General features: G+C 35.6%; 1 protein-coding gene across 8 annotated transcripts in view; it reads left to right on the plus strand.

Annotated features, from left to right (window-relative positions):
* BIRC6 (baculoviral IAP repeat containing 6) overlaps positions 1 to 21,729 on the plus strand; it is a 212,807-nt gene that overhangs the window by 154,199 nt on the left and 36,879 nt on the right. For all 8 annotated transcript variants that reach the window (XR_008700176.1, XM_055539753.1, XM_055539755.1 and 5 more), the window contains 3 exons: positions 2,400 to 2,564; positions 3,856 to 4,024; positions 18,227 to 18,437. Coding sequence is in view for 7 of the 8 variants with exons in the window: in XM_055539753.1 (XP_055395728.1) it covers positions 2,400 to 2,564; positions 3,856 to 4,024; positions 18,227 to 18,437 (545 nt within the window). In the remaining variant the exon portion in view is untranslated. The remainder of the gene's footprint in view (positions 1 to 2,399; positions 2,565 to 3,855; positions 4,025 to 18,226; positions 18,438 to 21,729) is intronic.

Raw genomic sequence — 21,729 nt, forward strand, 5'->3', positions numbered from 1 at the left:
AAAATGGTGATAGGGTCAGTTAAATATTCATATGGAACAAAAATCTTTAGACCCTACTATGCTCTAAATGCAAACATTAATTCTAAATGGATGGTGAATCTAAATGTATATAGTATTGTTCAACGTATAACAATACTGTTTTACCAAAAAAAGTAAGAGATACCTTATGATCAATCAATTCCAGAATTTAAGAGAGTAAAAGGGCAAGCCACAGAATGGGAGGCTATATTTGTATATATCTGATAAAGGACTTATATCCAGAATATTTAAAGAGCTTCCAAAATTTCCAAAAGGAACTCAAACTAATTTTCTATAACAACCTAGAAGAGTGGCATGGGGAAGGAGGTGGGAGAGAGGTTTAAGAGGGAGGGGACATATGTACATCTACGGCTGATTCATATTGGTGTTTGACAGAAACCAACACAATATTGTAAAGCAATTATCCTTCAATTAAAAATAATTAAATGTAATTATTAAAAATATTTCCCGAAGGAAAAAGCTGACAATGGGATAGAAAATACCAGATGAAAGCTTGAATGAGTACTTCACCAGAAGAGGCAAAGTAAATATTCAGCAAATGTGAAAAGTTGATCTATTGCTTTAGTTACCAGAGAAGTACAAGTGAAAACCTTTAGTACTGAGTACACATCAATCACAGTGTGTAAGATTTCAAAATTGTCCCACCATACTTGTAATAATGTAAAGACAACAGAATTTAATACAATAAGTAATGTAAAAAACAGTAGAGTGGGCAAATAAGCTGTAATCTATTACGTAATAGAATACTAGAAGGTAATGAAAGTAAACAGCTATGGCCAACTACATACAATAGAACTGATGAGTTTTATAATCACAGCTAACAAGCTGGATATAAAGAAGTATATGCATCATGATTCCGCTTACATAATGTTAAAAATAAAAATAAGTTATAGTGATTAGAGTTTCGTGTTTAGGTGGTAAAGTTATAAAGAGAAGAATGGAAGTCATGAGTAGAAAAAACAGGATTATAATTAGTTTTGTAGAGGAATGTGGGTATGAGGGAACAAGGACAGTTTCTTGCATGCAGTGGTTTAATTCTTGACCTGCATGGTTAAGTTGTTTTCCGTTCATTAAGCTTTACATACTTGTTTTGTGTTCTTACTGTAAATATGTTATACTTTACATTTAGAAATGTTTTTTTAAAAAATAAATAGCTGTTTTTTTCAATAACCCTAATTATTCTAGTGGTAACAGTTTATTTTATAAAATGTGAAAGATGGAATTATTCAGTCATAGATTCATCCAACTCTTCAGATCAACTTATGAAAGTATTGTTTGTATATAATATTCTTTGTTAAAATGTTCCTATTAAAATACTTGCAAAGTACCCTTGAAATTAATACTTAAATGCAAATATTTTAATGAAAATTCTTTAAAGAAGGATTCTTATTACAGAATTAATTTTATAGTCAACAGTAATCATAATAAGAATTGACCTTTACTGAGTTTGAGGTTATATTAATAAACCAGTGGTTCTCAGTCTTTTTTTTTTTTAATTTCTCTACAACATTCACGTTTTTAATATGTCCTCTATCCCCAAAAGAAATTTTTCTGCACATCATATTCTGAACAAAAAAGAAATTGAGAAGTACTCCTTCTAGAAATAGAAGCAGACTTTCTTGCTATGATTGAAAACATATGATAACCATTACAGAGTCATCCTAGAAGATCTGGCTCATGTCTCTCTATTCCTTTCTCTGCTTTCTCTGTTTAATTTTGAGTCATTGACTCTTTAGGCCCTTAGATGCTTTACTCAATCTATTCCTGATAGATTATTTTAAAAACTGATAAAAATTTCTTGTATTTATTCTTAAATATAAGCGTTTGCTCCCCATTTCTCCCTCCCCCTAACCTTGATAACTACCACTTTGCATTCTGCTTTAAGTACTCTGGATATTTCATAAAAATGGAATCATTCAATATGTTACAGTCATACCTTTTGTAACATTGTCTGCTGCTTTGAATTGGCATATTGTTTTTGAGACTCATTCATGTAGCATGAATCAGTACTTAGTTATCTGTTATGGCTGAACAATATTCCATTGTATATATATGCCACAGTTTGTTTATCCGTATAACCATTGATGGGCTTATGGGCTGACCTTTTGACTGTTGTGAATGAATGGTCTTACTATGAACATTAGTGTAATATATTTGAATATCAGTTTGGTTTTTTTTTCCCCCCTTTGGATATATATATACCTAGGAGTGGAATTGCTGGATCTTACTGTAATTCTTTGCTAAGTTTTTTAAGGAATTGCCAAACTATTTTCCATAGCAGCTAAACTAGTTAAAATTCTACTGGTAATTTGAGGATAAATAAAAGCAAATAATAATAATTCTTTTCTTTTTGTTATAAGCCACAGGTATCAAGCTCTCATAACCCTGCGTCAACAGAAGAACAGCAGCTCTATTGGGCCAAAGGGACTGGGTTTGGAACAGGCTCTACAGCTTCTGGATGGGATGTGGAGCAAGCCTTAACCAAGCAGAGGCTGGAAGAGGAGCATGTTACCTGCCTCCTGCAGGTATGGTTGTAAAGTTGGTATTGTCAGTGATAATAGTTCATCTTTTTGTGTGTGTCTGTGTTGATTTTTAAGTTGTATTGGTCTTATCCTCAGCTACTGAGGATGAAAAATAAAAGTTCATTTTTTTATGAACTTTTTCATGAATTTCATTTCATTTATTTTAATGAAAAATAAAGTTCATTTTTAAAATGAAAAAACATTCTCCCTGCCCTCAGTACATTTAATATACTAGATAAAGATTGCTCTTTGGTGCTTGCAACTCTAAATTCTTCCCTCTTAGCCTCTTCACTGAGAAGAAAGTGACAAAGGTGAAGTTGTCCAATAATAGGAATGTACCATATCTACTTTCTTCTTGTCAACTTCTCATCTAAACTACTATATCTGGACTCTCTCTTTTTTTTAAAAAATTTATATACACCTTTGTTTCTCACATTGTGTTGTGTTTTCTAGAATTGGGCAAGGTGATCTAATTTATAAAGTTTTTAATGCAGAAATGAGAAAAGTAGGTTTGTAAAGATTAGCTTTTATTCCTGCATCAACTAATTGACTAAAATTAGGGTTTTGTTTTTTATTTTTCCGAGCATTAGTTAAATCTTTGAGCATTATTTTTGTAGTTCTAGAATAAGGTTATTTTCATATAGACGTCTAAGATTCCATCACCCTCAACTATAAATTATACCTACTTAGTAAAATAAATAAATCAGAAAAGGAAATGGCAACCCATTCCAGTACTCTTGCCTGGAAAATCCCATGGACAGAGGAGCCTGGTAGGCTACCGTCCATGGGGTCGCAAAGAGTTGGACACGACTGAGTGACTTCACTTTCACTTTTCACTTTCATGCACTGGAGAAGGAAATGGCAACCCACTCCAGTACTCTTGCCTGGAAAATCCCATGGACAGAGGAGCCAGGTAGGCTACCGTCCATGGGGTCGCTAAGAGTCGGACACGACTGAGCAACTTCACTTTCACTTTTCACTTCCATGCATTGGAGAAGGAAATGGCAACCCACTCCAGCGTTCTTGCAAGTTGCAACTAAGCTTTTAAGTTCATGTTCTTAGGTGAATTGCTTCTATATGTCTGATCATAGCACTGTACATCATCATGAGAAACATATCCTCTTTTGAAAATGTAAAGGAAAAAAGTCTCATTTTTAATACCTGTATTATGAAGCATTTATCGAGTTGAAAATATATGCTCTTCATATTCAGATTGAACATCTAACATAAAATCTGAGATTTTAAATTTGTGAAGCTAAAACTCAGTTTTAAATCCAAGGATTTTTATTTTTAGGTTCTTGCAAGTTATATAAATCCTGCAAGTGGTGCTGTAAATGGAGAAGCTCAGTCATCTCATGAGAGTAGAGGACAGAACAGTAATGCCCTTCCTTCTGTACTTCTAGAGCTTCTCAGTCAGTCCTGCCTCATCCCTGCCATGTCATCTTATCTACGAAATGATTCAGGTAAATCACATTATAACTAGTCCTTTACAATATCTTAATGGATGAGTACTTTTGTCTACTTATTTATCATTATCACTTTAAATAATAAGGTTCATTTTTTTCTTTTAATAACCTATAACTTAAAATTATAGGGTAAAGGCTAGCAGCTTTGTGACAATACTGTGATCCAAACATGGTTAATTGAATTTCTGTGTGTTTTTAACATTTAAAACATTAGAATGTTTTAAACATTAGAATTGCAGACCATAGTTTTTTGAAGAAAGGCAGACAGATAAACTATACAAGTCTGTAGATACTTGACAATGAGTATTAGTTTTTACAAATTCAATTATGAAAGTACCTTAGGTAGATACTTTGCAATATTCAACTGATTATCAACTGAAATTGCTCTTTTATTTCTTTGGTTGTGGAATTATCTTCCAAGAAATGTATCCTTTTCTTAAGTAGAATAGAAAGTTTGTTTTATTTAGACTCAGTTACATACAGGGATTGCCAAGAAAAATAAGCAGTTGGCATCTCCTCATTTTAACTAAGATATTTATTTATTCACTTTTTTAAACTATCTGCTCTTCTTGTATTTGCTTTTATTCATATTCTTAATCATGAAAATAGACACACATTCAGTTAGATTATTAAGGAAGAATAGGTAAGGAAAGCAATGGGAATGAATCTTGAAGTCTGTTTTGATGCTTGGTAGCAGTTTAAATGCAGTTAGATGATGGAAAATGTACTTGTATTTGAGAAGGGAATACTGCCGCTATTCTTCACCTTCAAAAAATTATTGTGCTTCCAAACACACTATTTCTAGGACTTCCCTGGCAGTCCAGTGGTTAAACCCTGCACATCCCAATGCGAGGAGTGTGGGTTCGATCCCTAGTAGGGGAACTAAGATCCTACAAAGCTCCTGGTGCAGCAAAAATTAAAAAACAAAACACACACACCATTTCCCAGCCTACCTCAAACTTCTTATAAAAATAATAGTGTTATGTTGAATTGGTGTTTTTAGATTGAGCTGTTTGATGCATTAGATTTGTCTCTTTTGAAAAAATAGATATCAAATGTACAATATACTTTTTGATAAAGTAAAGCATTTGGCGCTGTAAACACTTAAGTACTTCAGATCGGTGCCAAAATTTAATAGTAAATCATTTAGGAAAACTGAACAGAGTAAGATAAGGTTTCTCTTTATCTCCTTTCACGTTGTTAAAATATTAATCCTTTCACGTTCAAACTGTATGAAACTGTATGACCTCTCAGAAATTTTTAATTTTGTCTTGTTCTGATATTCAGTCTTTGTGTAACACTGGGCTTTTATCTTTATGGTTTAGAGTCAAAAGAGCTATCTGGTATTACTTTTATTGTTTAAAATAATCTATTCAAGTAGGTGCAGTTTCTGGTAAGTGTGTATTTTAATAAATAAGCTGTGATTCTGGTCAATATATGGAAGTATCGCAAATTAAATACTCTGTCTTTGGAACTATTTTAGAAATTTAATGTTTGACTTTCCTTTGTGATTATTTTCCCACGGTAGAGAAATTTAGATATATGCTTGAATCTGGTACTGTGTCCAGTGGTATAATTTTAATTGATAGATTTATACTTGAATGTGGTTGCAAAAATAATTTTGAAATTAGATTTTAAGATATATAAATATAAAATAATGAACTAAGTTAAGTATGTCATTAGATAATTGTCAGAACACCTCTTAAATTATGTTTTTCGTAATCAAAATTTTTTGGAGTTCGGGATATATTCTGATCCATCAGTTCAGTACCGTCGCTCAGTCCTGTCTGACTCTTTGCAACTCCATAGACTGCAGCACGCCAGGCTTCCCTGTCCATCACCAACTCCCAGAGCTTACTCAAACTCATGTCTATCAAGTCAGTGATGCGATACAACCATCTCATCCTCTGTCGTCCCCTCCTCCTCCCTCCTTCAGCCTTTCCCAGCATCAAGGTCTTTTCGAATGAGTCAGTTCTTTGCATCAGGTGGCCAAAGGATTGGAGTTTCAGCTTCAGCATCAGTCCTTTCAATGAACATTCAGGACTGATTTCCTTTAGGATGGACTGGTTGGTTCTCCTTGCAGTCCAAGGGACTCTTGAGTCTTCTCCAACACCACAGTTCAAAAGCATCAATTCTTCAGTGCTTGACTTTCTTTATAGTCCAACTCTCACATGCATACATGACTACTGGAAAAACCATAGCTTTGACTAGACGGACCTTTGTTGGCAAAGTAATATCTCTGCTTTTTAATATGCTGTCTAGGTTGATCATACGTTTTCTTCCAAGGAGCAAGCATTTTTAAATTTCATGGCTGCAGTCACCATCTACTGTGATTTTGCAGCCCCAAAAAATAAAGTCTGTCACTGTTTCCATTGTTTCCCCATCTGTTTGCCATGAAATGATTGGACTGGATGTCATGATCTTAGTTTTCTGAATGTTGAGTTTTAAGCCAACTTTTTCACTCACCTCTCTCACTTTCATCAAGAGGCTCTTTAGTTCTTCTTCACTTTCTGCCATAAGGGTGGTGCCATCTGCATATCTGAGGTTATTGATATTTCACCCTGCAATCTTGATTCCAGCTTGTGCTTCATCCAGCCCGGCATTTTCATGATGTACTCTGCATATAAGTTCAGTAAGCACGGTGTCAGTACACAGCCTTTACGTACTCCTTTCCTGATTTGGAACCAGTCTGTTGTTTCACGTCTAGTTCTAACTGTTGCTTCCTGACCTGCATACAGATTTCTCAGGAGGCAGGTCCCATGGTCTGATATTCCCATCTCTATAAAAATTTTCCACAGTTTGTTGTGATCCACCCAATCAAATGCTTTGGTGTAGTCAATAAAGCAGCAGCAGACACGACTGAGCGACTTCAGTTTCACTTTTCACTTTTGTGCATTGAAGAAGGAAATGGCAACCCACTCCAGTGTTCTTGCCTGGAGAATCCCAAGGACGGGGGAGCCTGCTGGGCTGCCGTCTGTGGGTCGCACAGAGTCAGACACAACTGAAGAGACTTAGCAGCAGCAGCAGCAGCAGATGTTTTTCTGGAACTCTGTTGCTTTTTTGATGATCCAGCGGATGTTGGCAATTTGATCTCTGGTTCCTCTGCCTTTTCTAAATCTAGTTTGAACATCTGGAAGTTCTTGGTTCCTGTACTATTGAATCCTGGCTTCGAGAATTTTGAGCATTACTTTGCTAGCCTGTGAGATGAGTGCAGTTGTTCGTTAGTTTGAACATTCTGATCCGTAGTTTTGACAAGCACGGGATATTATTTATGTATGCCCATGTATAATATTCTAAATAAAAATTATTTATTTCAGGGATATATAGCTTTACTGCTTATGTAAATTACCAATTTTGGTTAAAATGTTAATATTTAAAGTGACATTTTAATATCTGAACAAATAAACTTCTTGGAACTTAGTAAAATTTTTATTTTATAAAATTAGTCTTAAGTCCATTTTCCAATTTTGTCATTGGTCTGTAGAATATTACTTTTGACCATTTGGGGATTTGGGATAAGGAAGAGCATCCAATATAGAATCTTTTATTTCATTCAATTGTCATATCTTTGTTCTCCTTTAATCTGTAAATTTTACCAACTTTTCTTTGTCTTTCATGATATTGATGACATTTTATAGACTATTTTATCACGTATCTAGCAAGTTGTTTTTTAAGTGTGAGAGCAGTGCTAATAATTTTGTGTAAGGCATTGTATTCAAGAAATGGCTCGCTTATGTTGCTAGCATATAGTACAGAAAAACACAGGCCTAATGTAATAGGCTCTTTCGAAAGCCACACTGAACTATAGTTTGCCCTTGGAGATTGTTTCCAGGACCCTCCACCAAAACCAAAACCTTTCTGCTCTATTCTGTGAATGTGTGATGTATTCTTATCAACCTTACCAGTTCACTCTGGCAAGTGAGATGAAACTTTTCATATGATCTAAGATTTTTATTTTGTCTTAAGAGCATAGCACTTTATGTTCCCTCTTAGCCTTTGAGATGTTTCGTTGACCACTTAATTGCTTTTTAGGAGCCCCTTCCTGCCGCCCCGCCCCCCCCCCCCCCCCCAAAGAAACCAAAGGGTGCACAAAACACAAGAAGTGAATGAGGGAGAGGCTAACAGTGCTCAGTAACAACCTTGTGCTGGTCAACTATATGTAACAGATTTAGTAACTTTTTAAGTAGAATTTGTGCAGATTTTACCTTCAAAGAACTTAATTCAAAAAGCTGAATCTATAAAATAGTTGTTAGAATTATAAAACAGTAAATTTGAAGCCACAGTTTAGTTGGTAAGTGAAACAAAAAGTGATTTATATGTTTGTATTAGACTCTATTATCTTTGCTGCTGCTACTGCTAAGTCGCTTCAGTCGTGTCCAACTCTGTGCGACCCCATAGACGGCAGCCCACCAGGCTCCGCCGTCCCTGGGATTCTCCAGGCAAGAACACTGGAGTGGGTTGCCATTTCCTTCTCCAGTGCATGAAAGTGAAAAGTGAAAGTGAAGTCTCTCAGTCGTGTCTGACTCTTAGCGACCCCATGGAGTACAGCGTACCAGGCTCCTCTGTCCATGGGATTTTCCAGGCAAGAGTACTGGAGTGGGTTGCCATTGCCTTCTCCATTATCTCTAGTATCATTTTTTTAAAGGAATGATAAAAGCTTCTAAAGAGAGAAAGTAGTTATTTTTATGAGACTTTTTTACTAGATAGGAAGATCCTCATATGAAGTATGTGTTCATTTTAGTTTCTCCTCCCCATATTCTGACTTCCTTTCATTGTAGTCATGTTATTTTGAAAATTGCTTGTAAACAATGATATACAAGGACCATTTTTCCTCCAGCTGCTGTTTTATATATTTGTGCTATTGAGTAAGACGTCAGTTACCCCACTGGCCACTAGATGGCGGTCTCATTTCATTGCCAGAAATATAGCTCAGTTTAGTCCCTAGGTCCTGTAGGACTCTTTGCGACCCCGTGGATTGCAGTATGCCAGGCCTCCCTGTCCATCATTAACTCCAGGAGCTTATGCAAACTCATGTCCACTGAGTCGGTGATGCCATCCTCTGTCATCCCCTTCTCCTATCTTCAATCATTCCCAGCATCAGGATCTTTTCAGGTGAGTCAGTTCTTTGCATCAGGTGGCTAAAGGATTGGAGTTTCAGCTTCACCATCAGCCCTTCCAGTGAATATTCAGGACTGATTTCCTTTAGGATGGGCCACTTAGAACTCCTTGCAATTCAAGGGACTCTCAAGAGTTTTCTCCAACACCACAGTTCAAAAGCATCAATTCTTCAGCGCTCAGCTTTCTTTATGGTCCAGCTCACATCCTTACATGACTACTGGAAAAACCAAAGCTTTGACTAGATGGACCTTCGTTGGCAAAGTAATGTTTCTGCTTTTTAATACGTTGTCTATGTTGATCATAGGTTTTCTTCCAAGGAACAAGCGTCTTTTAATTTCATGGCTACAGTCACCATCTGCAGTGATTTTGGAGCCCCCCAAAATAAAGTCTATCACTGTTTCCATTATTTCCCCATCTGTATGACGTGAAGTGATGGGACCAGATGCCATTATCTTAGTTTTCTGATTGTTGAGTTTTAAGCCAACTTTTTCACTCTCAGCTTTCACTTTCATCAAGAGGCTCTTTACTTATTCACTTTCTGCCATAAAGGTGGTGTCATCTGCATATTTGAGGTTATTGATATTTCTCCCTGCAATCTTGATTCCAGCTTGTGCTTCATCTAGTCCAGAATTCCTCATGATGTATTTTGCATGTAAGTTAAATAAGAAATACTTTACAGTGTGTGAAAATGAGAAATAGCAGGTGAAATGTTAGAATCTTTCTCATTCCCATTTTGGAAAATGAGATGTTCCTGTTTTTAGAAAACAGCACCACTGAGCGCATTAAATTACTTGCCACTAATATAGTAGAACATAGTAGAATATAGTAGAACATTCCAGGAATGTTATCAAGTGTTACAAAATCTTTGCCTTTTTAGTGTTTGTTTCATAGTGTCATAATAGGAAGGGGCAAATGAAATAAAGAGAAATGTATTCAGTTGCCCAAGTTTAAGTGTTTACCCATAATATGGCCATTATTACTAAACTCACATATTTTCAAATTTTAAAAATGATATAAATAGATTTTTATCAGTATGGACCAGAAAAATGAGTAGACCTGACATGTTAGAGGAAGGTCAGAATGAGAAGAGGCACTGTTGGTGCTGCTGAGTCGCTTCAGTCGTGTCCCACTCTGTGCGACCCCATAGACGGCAGCCCACCAGGCTCCCCCGTCCCTGGGATTCTCCAGGCAAGAACACTGGAGTGGGTTGCCATTTCCTTCTCCAATGCATGAAAGTGAAAAATGAAAGTCAAGTCCCTCAGTTGTGTCCGAGTCTGTGCGATCCCACAGGCGGCAGCCCACCAGGCTCCTCCGTCCATGGGATTTTCCAGGCAAGAGTACCGGAGTGGGTTGTCATTGCCTTCTCCAGAGAAGAGGCACAGACCTTTTTAAATTGATAGGATTATAAAATATCTACTAATTTGGCTGGTTGTCTTGGCTGAGTGATGGTATGTGCTAGTATTAAAATTTCATCATTTTCATTTTATTGGTTTCGTAGTTTTGTAACTAGGTGTAATGGGACAAAACCCATTACAGAAGACTTCGTTACACCATCTGATTTTCCTCACAGTGGATTAAAAGTTACTGTATCTTATCTTAGGTTATTTCCTCTAAAATTCAGTATTTAAATTAACTTTATGAGAGAATAAGTTAATTTTGTTGCTATGCAAATGTGTTAAATATGACCACATTCTTTATATCCAAAAATTATTACTAAGTTTGTTGTATTTTGTTTAGTCCAACTCTTTTGTGACCCCATGGACTGTAGCCTGCCAGACTTCTATGTCCATGGGATTTCCCAGGCAAGAATACTAAAAAGTTACATAGGAATAAATGTACAGTTGGAACTGTAACTATTTTTCCATGATTATCTTTTAAGATATGCATGCTAGTCATGTAACTTGTAGGGATATTGATTGCACATAGTTATGGATTAAGTTTTAGTATTCAGTCACTTGAAAGGATTTTTATTTTACAGAGAAATAAGTTAAGGATAACTTAACTAAATATTTGAATAATTTATTTTTTAATTCTCACATTAGTTTTTGTGTCTACTCAAATGAACATTCCGTAAACAAATGTTACATTCCTAGATTGTATTGAGGTTTTTATGCTTTAGGTGAGCCTCTCATTTTGTATTTCTGAAGTTGATCAGACAAATAAAATCAGCATACGCTGAAAAACATCAGAAAAGAACAAGGTGTTTTTCTAGGTAGTTAGTATTTATTTTCTATGTGATCTTACTGGTTACCTACTAATGGAGTAACATAAAGCATGCATTTCTTTTGCCATTTTCAATGTAAATCCAAATGAAGACAGTGATGTTGAAATGTTCAACATTTATTGATGCTGAATAAAACTTTATTTTCCTATATATTTTGCTGGTTAGCTTTCCCATGTCAAAAAAATTTCCCTTTTCTATATTATGTAGGTTATTAGAAACTTAAAGTGAACATAAATGTAAAAGCATTTTGAATGAAAATGATATTCAGTATGTAGTTTTAGAATAATGTCTGTTGCATCATTGTTTTTGTGTCTTATTTCAGTTACTGTATCTTGTATGCTTTCTGGAATCCAAAAATAAATCTTTATTGTCCATATAGCCACTGCTGATCCTGGAATAAGGCACTTACCCTGGGTGCTGCCCTACGGGCCAGGCACTTGCCCTGGAATGTTATAATTTTCTGGAAATATTCTTTTAAAGGTTATCCTTAAAAACAAATTTTTTAAAGCTGTATTTTGTCTTGAATGCAACCCATGAAAGAGACTTGTCAGAGTGTGATAAAGATATACACAAAAACAATTACCAAGAGGTTAAGTGCTATTGTATGGGAGATCTCGGTTTGATCCCCAGGTCAGGAAGACACCCTGTTGAAGGGGATGGCAACCCATTCAGTGTTCTTGCCTGGAGATACCATGGATAGAGGAGCCTGGTGGGCTGTAGTCCGTATGTCACAGAGAGTCGGACCCAACTGAGCGACTTTCACTTTCTAAGTACTATCCCGATAATCCTAATATGGTCAAGACAGATTCTTCTTTTTCTTCTTCCTCTTCTTGTTTCTTTACATCTTTTGCTATAAAAATGAAAGGAGTACCTATTTTCCCAGAAAAATCTCTTGGTGTAGAAGGAAACAAAAATTGTGAAACAAATCCCCAAGAAAGATATCTTTGAACTGTATAGTGAAATAGGAAATACATTTATTATACTTGTGTTTGTTGCATAATTTTTCAGTCTGCACTACTCTTTTACTCTGTTGAAGGTGGTGGGAAATGATAGAAAATAAATGCGTTTTAGTAGAACTTCAAAGAATGTTTTATCATTTTAACAGTTGGATAGAATGATAGAAAATATAATGAAAAGGTACATATTAATTAGATCCCACAGTTTATGTGTTCTAGCTCTATATTTCGGAGAAGGCAACGGCAACTCCAATACTCTTGCCTGGAAAATCCCATGGATGGAGGAGCTTGGTAGGCTGCAGTCCATGGGGTCTCTAAGAGTCGCGCACAACTGAGCGACTTCCCTTTCACGTTTCACTTTCATGCATTGGAGAAGGAAATGGCAACCCACTCCAGTGTTCTTGCCTGGAGAATCCCAGGGACGGGGGAGCCTGGTGGGCCACCGTCTATGGGTCGCACAGAGTCGGACACGACTGAAGCAACTTAGCAGCAGCAGCAGCAATGGGATATGCATACCTAACTGATATATTTAACATGACTAGCAGTTTATGTCTACAATGTATGATCACCACATATTTTAACCTAAAATACTGAAGTTATTAAATGTCTGAGTTATTTTTTAAAGTATAGTTGATGTATAATATATAAATTATAGGTGTACAAAATAGTGATTCACAAGTTTTAAAAGTTATAGTCCACTTAGAGTTATTATAACATATTTGCTATAAATATCTGAGTTTTAAAAATAATTAAAAGAGAAATGTTCGTTATGCTCCATTGCATCAGGAATGAAGTATTCCCAGATATCCTACTTTAGTCCACAAAGTGATGAATAACTTCTGTTTACATTCAGAGAAAAAGAAGTGAACAAAAAACCTGACCAACTTCCTGATTGAAGGTGGCACATGTTTTCAGTTCTCTGGAAGGAGTGGGTCTTTTCCATTAGTAATCCATGGTAAATTTCACTGAAACTTTTTGCTTTGAATTGATAGCTTCTGCCAGTAATAAGCCAAGCAGTAAATGTTTCCCACTTTTTCTTAGAATTATTTTCAGCTTTTATACTTGCTGAATTGTGTTTCATGAAAAAATGACTAATCTCTATGGTTATGTCTTACAAATTTCTTCTCACCAACCTTTACCCTATGCTGTTTCTTTCCAGCAATTTGAATATCATTTTCCCCACTGAAATGTTTTTTCATATACAGAAAATGGGAATTTTATTCTTTTACCAAGTACTGGTTACTCCTTTCAAAACATAACATTCTCTAACTGAAATAATTATATAGCAGTGTCACACGCCTGTATCTGTAGTTGTTGATGGTAAATTCCAAGGTATATTTCAAGCATTGCATAATTCAACCAACAGGTCCATCTGAGGATCCAAAGGATAGTGACTTGACTTGCTTGGTTAGGGTAAGCAGTAAATTGAAATATGCACGTGGCACGTGCTGAGTGAAGAAGTTGCTGTAAGCCATTTGCAGGCGGGGCATTGTGTGGCAGTGCTGTGGTGCTGCTCTTCTTTGTCAGCCTAGTGACATTTAATTCTGGAGTAATGATGGCGTGTGCTGTGTAAAACGACACCTGAGGGTTTTCTGATGAAGCTCTGTGTGGCAAAATAGAGAATTATGGAATTCAGGATTGAAACACTTGGTGTATTTTGTACTCACCTGTATTTTATCATTAAGAAACTGTTAGGTTTATTGACTCATTTTGTTTGCTGACTACCCAGACATGTTATTTTAAAAGTGCCTGTCTTAAAAAGAGAGGAAAAATTAGCTCTCCCTTAGCTTTCCAGATTCCCCTTCCTGGAGATATTCAGAAATAAGTCTTAAAAATAAAACATGAATAATGTGAATCAGATATGAATAACCATTTTTCAGGTTCTAGACATAGCATGGATTGCTGTATGCATTGATATCCGGGTGGAATGTGACATTAAAATGAGAACACTTGTTTATGTAACTGACTGTTGTCAAGAAAGTGGAAATATATAAAAGCTTCATTTTTTTTAAGCTGAAAATTTGTCATAAGAAATGATATAGTACTGAAATTTATTTCATGTTCTTTGTAAATCAGGCCCATAAATGTATGTCTCACTTCTCTTTACTATTCTCAGTCTCATTATCCACTGCCTGTTACCTTGCCTCCACAGCTTTTACTTCTGTCCCTCCTTGATATGAAGAGACTATCTTAGCTTTCCGTAGTTTAAGGTTCCTAGTTGGAATCTACTTAGTTGAATAAAATAAACACCAGTACATAAAAGGAAGTATCATGTTTCACTTAACTTAGAAGAGCTTTCTTACTTTCTCTGTGGCTGTTTATTTCCAGATTTTAAACTTTTAAAAAATTTGCGTGTTTGTCAGATTCTTTTCCCCACTGTCTTCTATATTGAGTTTTAGCAGGTAGGCTGTCCTCAGCTTTATTCGGCTAATGGAGAAGTAGCTTCTCATTTTGTGGCGGTTTTTTTGTTGTTCTTGATAACTTTATAACCATTTATTTAAAAAGAAACATCAGTGTGTCTTGAATTACTTATATTGTTGTATAATTTTATGTAAAATTTAGATAGTTTATTTTTAAATTGTTAGACTAATGTTTTAAAAAATTAATCAGTAGACTAAGATTTTTAAAGGAGCTTTGAGTTTACAGAAAACTGAGCAGATGCCCCTCCACTCACAGTGTCCCGTTACTTACATCTTGATTAGTGTGGTGTGTATGTGTGCTCAGTTGTGTCTGGCTCTTTGTGAGCCCATGGACTTGTGGCCCACCAGACTCCTCTGTCCGTGGATTTTCCCAGCAGGGATACTGGAGTGGGTTGCCATTTCCCTCTCCAGGGCATCTTCCCGATCCAGGGATTGAACCAGCACCTCCTGCTTTGGCAGGCAGATTCTTTACCCCTGAGCCACCTGATAGTCTGTGTTAGTTGGTACATGGTACAGTACGTTGATGAGCTAACAGTGACGTGTTTTTCACTGAAGTCAGTGTATTAGAGTTTGCTCTGGTTACACGGCCTGTGGGTTTCGACAGACACCTGGTATGTGTGCGTCACCATTGCAGCGTCATACAGTGTCATTAGTTTCCCTGCCCTAAGAAACTCTGTGTGTTCCATGTATTCATTGCACCCGCTCGCTCTCTCCCCAGTGAAACGTCTAGTGACCACTGATCCTTTTGCTGGCTCTATAGTTTTTCCTTTTTCAGAATGTCATTAGTTGGAACCTTGCACTGTAAACCTGTTCAGATTGGCTTCTTTTACTAAGGAGTATTGTATGCATTTAAGTTTCCTCCATGTCTTTTCTCAGTTTTGTAGCTCATTTCTTTTTTTTGCAGAATAATATTCCATTGTATGGTTATACAACAGTTTGTTTATCCAGTGACCTTTTGATAAACATCTTGGCTGTTTCCAGTTTGGGGAAGTTAAGAACAAAGCTGCTACAAACCTTCCTGTACACATTTTGTTATCATTTCTGTTCCATTGATCTATTTGTCTTTCACCAGTATTACATTCTTTTGATTATTGTAGCTTTGTAGTAAGTTTTCACGTCTGATTCTGTCAGTCCTTCAATTTTGTGTTTACAAATTCAGTGTTTACTTATTTGATAGACATTTGAGTTGTTTATGGAGAAGGCAGGGGCAACCTACTCCAGTACTTTTGGTTATTGTGAATAATGCTTCAGTGAACGTGAGTGTATAAGTACTATTTTCGTTCCTCCTCTCTTTTTTTTTTTGTTCCTCCTTTCAATTGCTTTGGGTTTTTACTTAGGAGTGGAAGTGCTGGTTCACATGGTAATAAGTTATTTCTTTACTTTTTAAAGTTATTTTTTTACTTTTACAGCGATCTTAGTGCATGTAAAATGGCAGATTACTCATGGTGGTTTTGATTTGCATTTCCCTGATGACTAATGACAGTGTGTTTATTGGCCATTTATATATCATTTTTGGAGAATTACCTATTCAGATCCTCTGTTTCATAAGTGAGGCCTAGGCAGAAGGAAGTATCTGTCATAGAATATGGGCATATAAAATAATGTCAAATTCATTATCACTTTGCATGTCCACCTGTTTACATAAGTCTAGCCTTTTCATATCCTCACAAATATTAATGTTGTGTTTTATGCCCATCAATTAACTTTGGTTTGTTTTTTATAACTTTGGATTTTAACTTGAATTTCCTGAAAACTATAGTGTACTATGTTATAGTATAGAGTTATAATAAGAAGTAGCATTAGGTCATAAATTAAAAAAGAAGCTTTAAATATAACCAGATATATGGCTCAGTGGTAAATAATCTGCCTGCCAGTGCAAGAGATACAGAAGACACAGGTTCAATCCCTGGGTTGGGAAGATCCCTGGAGAAGGAAATGGCGCCCACCCTAGTATTCTTGCCTAGAAAATCTCATGGACAGAGGAGCCTAGTGGGCTACACAGTCCATGGGGTCACAAAGAGTTGGACAGGATTGAGTGAGCATGCGCATATGCAAATTTTATGTTTAAAGATGGAGGGTAAAATTTCAAGTAAGTAAAGAAAGAATGAACAGTCATACTTTTTACCCCTGTTCTCTGCATCATTATTGGAAGGTGTGAAACAAGGGCCTGCTCCTCCATAACTCTGAACAGCTCACTGTTTGTCTCCACATTACCAGAACTAATTTTTTAAGCCAACCCTTTACATACCTTGCCAAACAAAGTCCAGAATTCCTGGATGAGGCCTCATCCCTCCCCGTATCTAACCACAGTATAGTGCTGTGGGCAGTTAGACAATTTCTTCCTCAAGCCGGTACTCCCTAATTCTCCTTCCCTGTTTCAATCTTCTATTTAGCATTCAATGTACTTAGTAATGTCTAAAAAAATTTTTACTCACTGGTCTTCTGTACCTTGAATGTAAGCTACATGAAGGCAAGGATTTTTGGTATTATTCACTGCTATATTCCCAGCCTGTCCACCAGTAGGTTTTCAGTAAATAATTAAAGAATAACTAACATAATAAATAATAAACAGTTATGGATTAACTTTGTTCAGTAACTGCTATTGGAAAAATGTTGTTAGGTCCTTAACTCACATGATTCACAAAAGGAAATTCCACTTGGGAGGAAGCCACAAACCTAACAAAACAGCTTATAAAAGTTTCAAAAGCAATACATGTTCTTAGAGCATGGAATCCACTGTTAGACGCATGTAGTTTTAAGAAAGAAATTGATTTGATTTGTAGCTGACAACTAAAAGCTACCACTGTCAACTTTCTTTTTTCCCTAACAAGTTGATTTATTGAATTTTGCTTTTGGTAAACTCTGGCTGTATCATTCTGTTTTACCTAAGATACAATGGTTTCCTTTCAATTTAATTTGAAAAATATATTTCCATGTCATACTAATAAATGTACTTACTGCCCTAATATATTATTTGGACTGTTTAATTATTTTTATCTGTGATATAACTGAGTAGTTACTTGGGACTTCGCTGGTGATCCAGTGGTTAAGTATCTACCTTCCAATACAGCGGACACGAGTTCAATCTCTGGTTGGGGAACTAAGATCCCACATGCCGTAGGGCCGCTAAGCCTGAGCACTGCAGCTAGAGAACGCCAGCACCACAGCTGCTGAGCCTGTGTTCCACAATGAAAGAAGCCCATACAGTGCAACAAAGACCCAGCACAGCCAAAAACAAGTAGCAAATTGCTTACTTAAATTTCTTGCTATCTCCCAACTCTGTGCCATGTTCATTTTGTTGTTGTTTTTCCCTAAAAGTGCCTGTTGTAGTCTATACATTGATGCTTCACAAACTTCTTCAGTCCATTTACCAACCTACCAATTAATCTCAAGATTAAAGTAGAAGCTACATTGCTGTGGACTTAACTTTTATATTGCACGTGTGCTCATTTTATACTTTTCCTCTCTTCCCTCTTAACAGTTCTCGACATGGCAAGACATGTGCCACTCTATCGCGCTCTGCTAGAACTGCTCCGGGCCATTGCTTCCTGTACGTGCATGGTGCCCCTATTGTTGCCTCTTTCTACAGAGAATGGTGAAGAGGAAGAAGAACAGTCAGAGTGTCAAACTTCCGTTGGTACATTATTAGCCAAAATGAAGACCTGTGTTGATACCTACACCAATCGTTTAAGGTACTTTTCATTTCTTTTGACCTCGGCTTTTACGATCTTTTTTAAAAATAACTTTGTTCATTAAAAAAAAATGATACATGCTGATTAAATACACATATGCACGAACTATAAATAAAACTATGAAGAAAAAGTATCCACCAAATCCTACACTTAAGTGTTTATTCATAGTGGCTTATCAGACATTTCCACCTGATATCTGATAGCTGTAGGTGGAGTTTTTGTTAAATGTTATCACATTGTACATATTATACAAATAGATGCTAGTTTCACTCAATATTGAGGTGGAAGACACCTTCACTCTCAGTAAATACATATTGCTAATATTGTTCTTAATATTTATGATTATGCATTGTGTATAGATGCTGTATTTTACCTTCCCATCTTTTCGTGGACATTTGGGTTGTTTCTAATTTGTAACAACTTCTTACATCTCTTGGGATTTGTAGAAATCTCTGCAGAGTAGATTCTTAGAATTAGAACTGTTGGATTTATGGATTACTACTATTTCATTTTGATACATACGTTATAATTTATGCTCTAATGTTTTTGAGAAGAGGATTTATTTGTTGGAGTTATAATAAAGTTAGTATTTTATCTTCACAGAAAATTGAATTTTTAAATGAATCTTTGGTTTAAGTTTATACCTTGCTAGAAATCAGATGAGTTCTCTCATCAAAAAACTTTAAAAATAACCTTTTCCTGGTTAACTTTTTCCATTCTCTTAGCAGAATCTGTCTAGTGGTTGTCAGTTTCACTTAAAAGAGATGGCATAAATTCTGATGTTTGCATAAAAATTCAGAATTAGGCTAGAGGAAGTTTATTCCTTTCTTAGTCGTATTTTGAATCTGTTAATCATCTTTTTCATCTTGGCAATATGTTTGTCTTACCTGTTCTCACTTGATTTTTTAATAACGTAAAATTTGAGAATCACAGAACATCAAATGTTGTCAGAGAATTGGTCATTGGAGGAATGGCAGCCTTCATTTCTAAGAAGAAATCAACTTCTCAGATTATCCTGACTGTTAGCTTTATTGTACTCTCATTATTACTTCAGAAACCGGTGGCTCACTGCCAGGCAATAAGAATAGAGAGGAGATTAAAGAAGTGCCAGTTGGTAGCAATATAAAAAGATGTAGGTTCATACTCTTTCGAGGGAAGGAAAATATAAAAGTACATTTTCTTTGATAGTGTGAGGTTTTTTCTGTTGTAGAGAAGAAAATAATACTGTCATTGGTCTCATGTTTCATTACAGCAAAAGTCTTCCTAACTGGTAACCTAGGCAGCTAACATAATTATACAAAAATAATGTGGCATTATCAGACTAAAGGTTTGATATTCTTTTCTAATTGAGCTAAGTTACTGGATTGTTTACAATTAGATTGCCTTTCTTGCTACTTTATTGTATATAAATTAATGTATATCCTGTTCTTGAATTAATGTATATACTGTTCATATAACATGCAGTATAATTTTTTTAAACTGCATAAAATGTGTTAAGTAATGATTGACTACAAAAATTTAATTGCAGAGAAGGATAACTGAATTTCATTTAATAGGAACTCTTTATTTTTCTACTTGGTTACCTGGAAAAAGATATTTTTCAAAATCTTTCAATAACAAAAAAAATGACACTTCAAACTTCTAAATTCTGTACCAGCAAAACATGCATGTAAAGATCATAATGACTGTTCCCAGAGATCATTTCATTTTTTATTTTATCTTTACAGTAACCTTGTGCAGTTAACTTTTTAAAAGCTGTTTTACTGACAAACACTGACAGAGAGTTTTACATAGAGTTTGAATATGCCTCATGAAGATCCCTCATAGTATCTGTTATTTTTTTACATAGGTATAAAATACAGCCTCTGTTAGAAAAAGAAGCCAACAAAGATGTACATATTATAACATTCTTTCTTTCTTTTCAAACTTTTGGCACCTTGAGAACTCATTTTCTGCTTCCAAGAAGGGAAAATCTGCTCTTCAGCCTGTCAAAACTTAAGATACACTTCTTTTCATATTTTCATCAGTATAGAACTCTAATAAAGTGAACAGTATAGTCCAATTTCTTGTGAAGTTTATACTCACTGAAGGTGACCTAAATTCATTTTTAACACTGTTTCAAGATGCAAAGCTTCCCCCTCCCCCTCCCTTCTACCTGCCTACCCAACCTCCAAGTGTGTTTATAAAAAACAACACAAAACCGGGATACTCAGAAGAGAATGGTCAAGGCAAATATGTTCTGTTTACGTATCATTTTTAGAGTATTGTTTTAGTGCTTCATCAGGTTTGTAGTTACGATTTTGAAAGTACTGTTTAAGTGTACCGCAGCTCAGAACATTTTTATATTATTTTTGTCTCTTTTTCTCAGTAAGAAATCAGTGGGGAGGGTGCTGTGCCTGTGGGTGATTCTTTGTGAAGTCCTGGCCACGTCTGTACCTGGGGGCTCTGGGAAAAAAATGTTAGGGTAAATAAAGTAGATCTATTTAGTAGACATACTAGTTTACTAATTATGTTCATGTATTAATTGTATATTGCCTTTCTTTTGTCTTGCTATTTCTCATTTGTTACTCTTTGTTTTTCCTTTCTTAAAGCCAAGTTTACATAAAAGGCATGCATTTTATTTTTCCTTCCAAATGAAATTTTACTTTAGCACTCTTTGGTCATCTTAGATAAAGAAAAAACAGATTCTCTTTGTAATTTGCAGGACTCTAGATGATAACTGTGCTTACATGTAATAATTTACATTGAAATTGTTTTCTCTGTATATGTTATACTTACAGTTTTTATATTTTGTGGATGAAGGGGATTAAAATATTTTGCCCAAGTCCAAAGTTTACTTTCACAGGTTGGAATAACCTAATTAAGATTATACTGTCTTGAGGACAGTACATAAACTCAGCTAATGTTGATCTCAAAACTTAAAAGAATGATGGAGATGATGTAGGTTTGCTGGCTGTCCCGCCTCAAGCCTGAAACTTTCTATAAGAGGAAATAGGAGAATATTATTAAGACATTAAAAAGGCAGATCATTTATTCTTTTATCTAATTTGTGTTTTCGAAACTTGCAGTTATATTCAGATAGGGGAGATCTCGCTTAGTCACAAGAGCATGACTGATTTTGTTCCTTCAACAGATGTTTATTGAATGTTCCTCAGAGCATAACAAGAAAATTAGGCCTTTTTCCAAGGGGCTGACAAATAATGTGGGAAACAATAATTAGTTTTAATAACAAGTACATGATATATGGAAAATTTAACACATTATTGGAGCATCAAATCAGTTTTGGAAACCC

Source organism: Bubalus kerabau, chromosome 11 (assembly GCF_029407905.1).
Source record: "Bubalus kerabau isolate K-KA32 ecotype Philippines breed swamp buffalo chromosome 11, PCC_UOA_SB_1v2, whole genome shotgun sequence".
Taxonomy (NCBI): domain Eukaryota; kingdom Metazoa; phylum Chordata; class Mammalia; order Artiodactyla; family Bovidae; genus Bubalus; species Bubalus kerabau.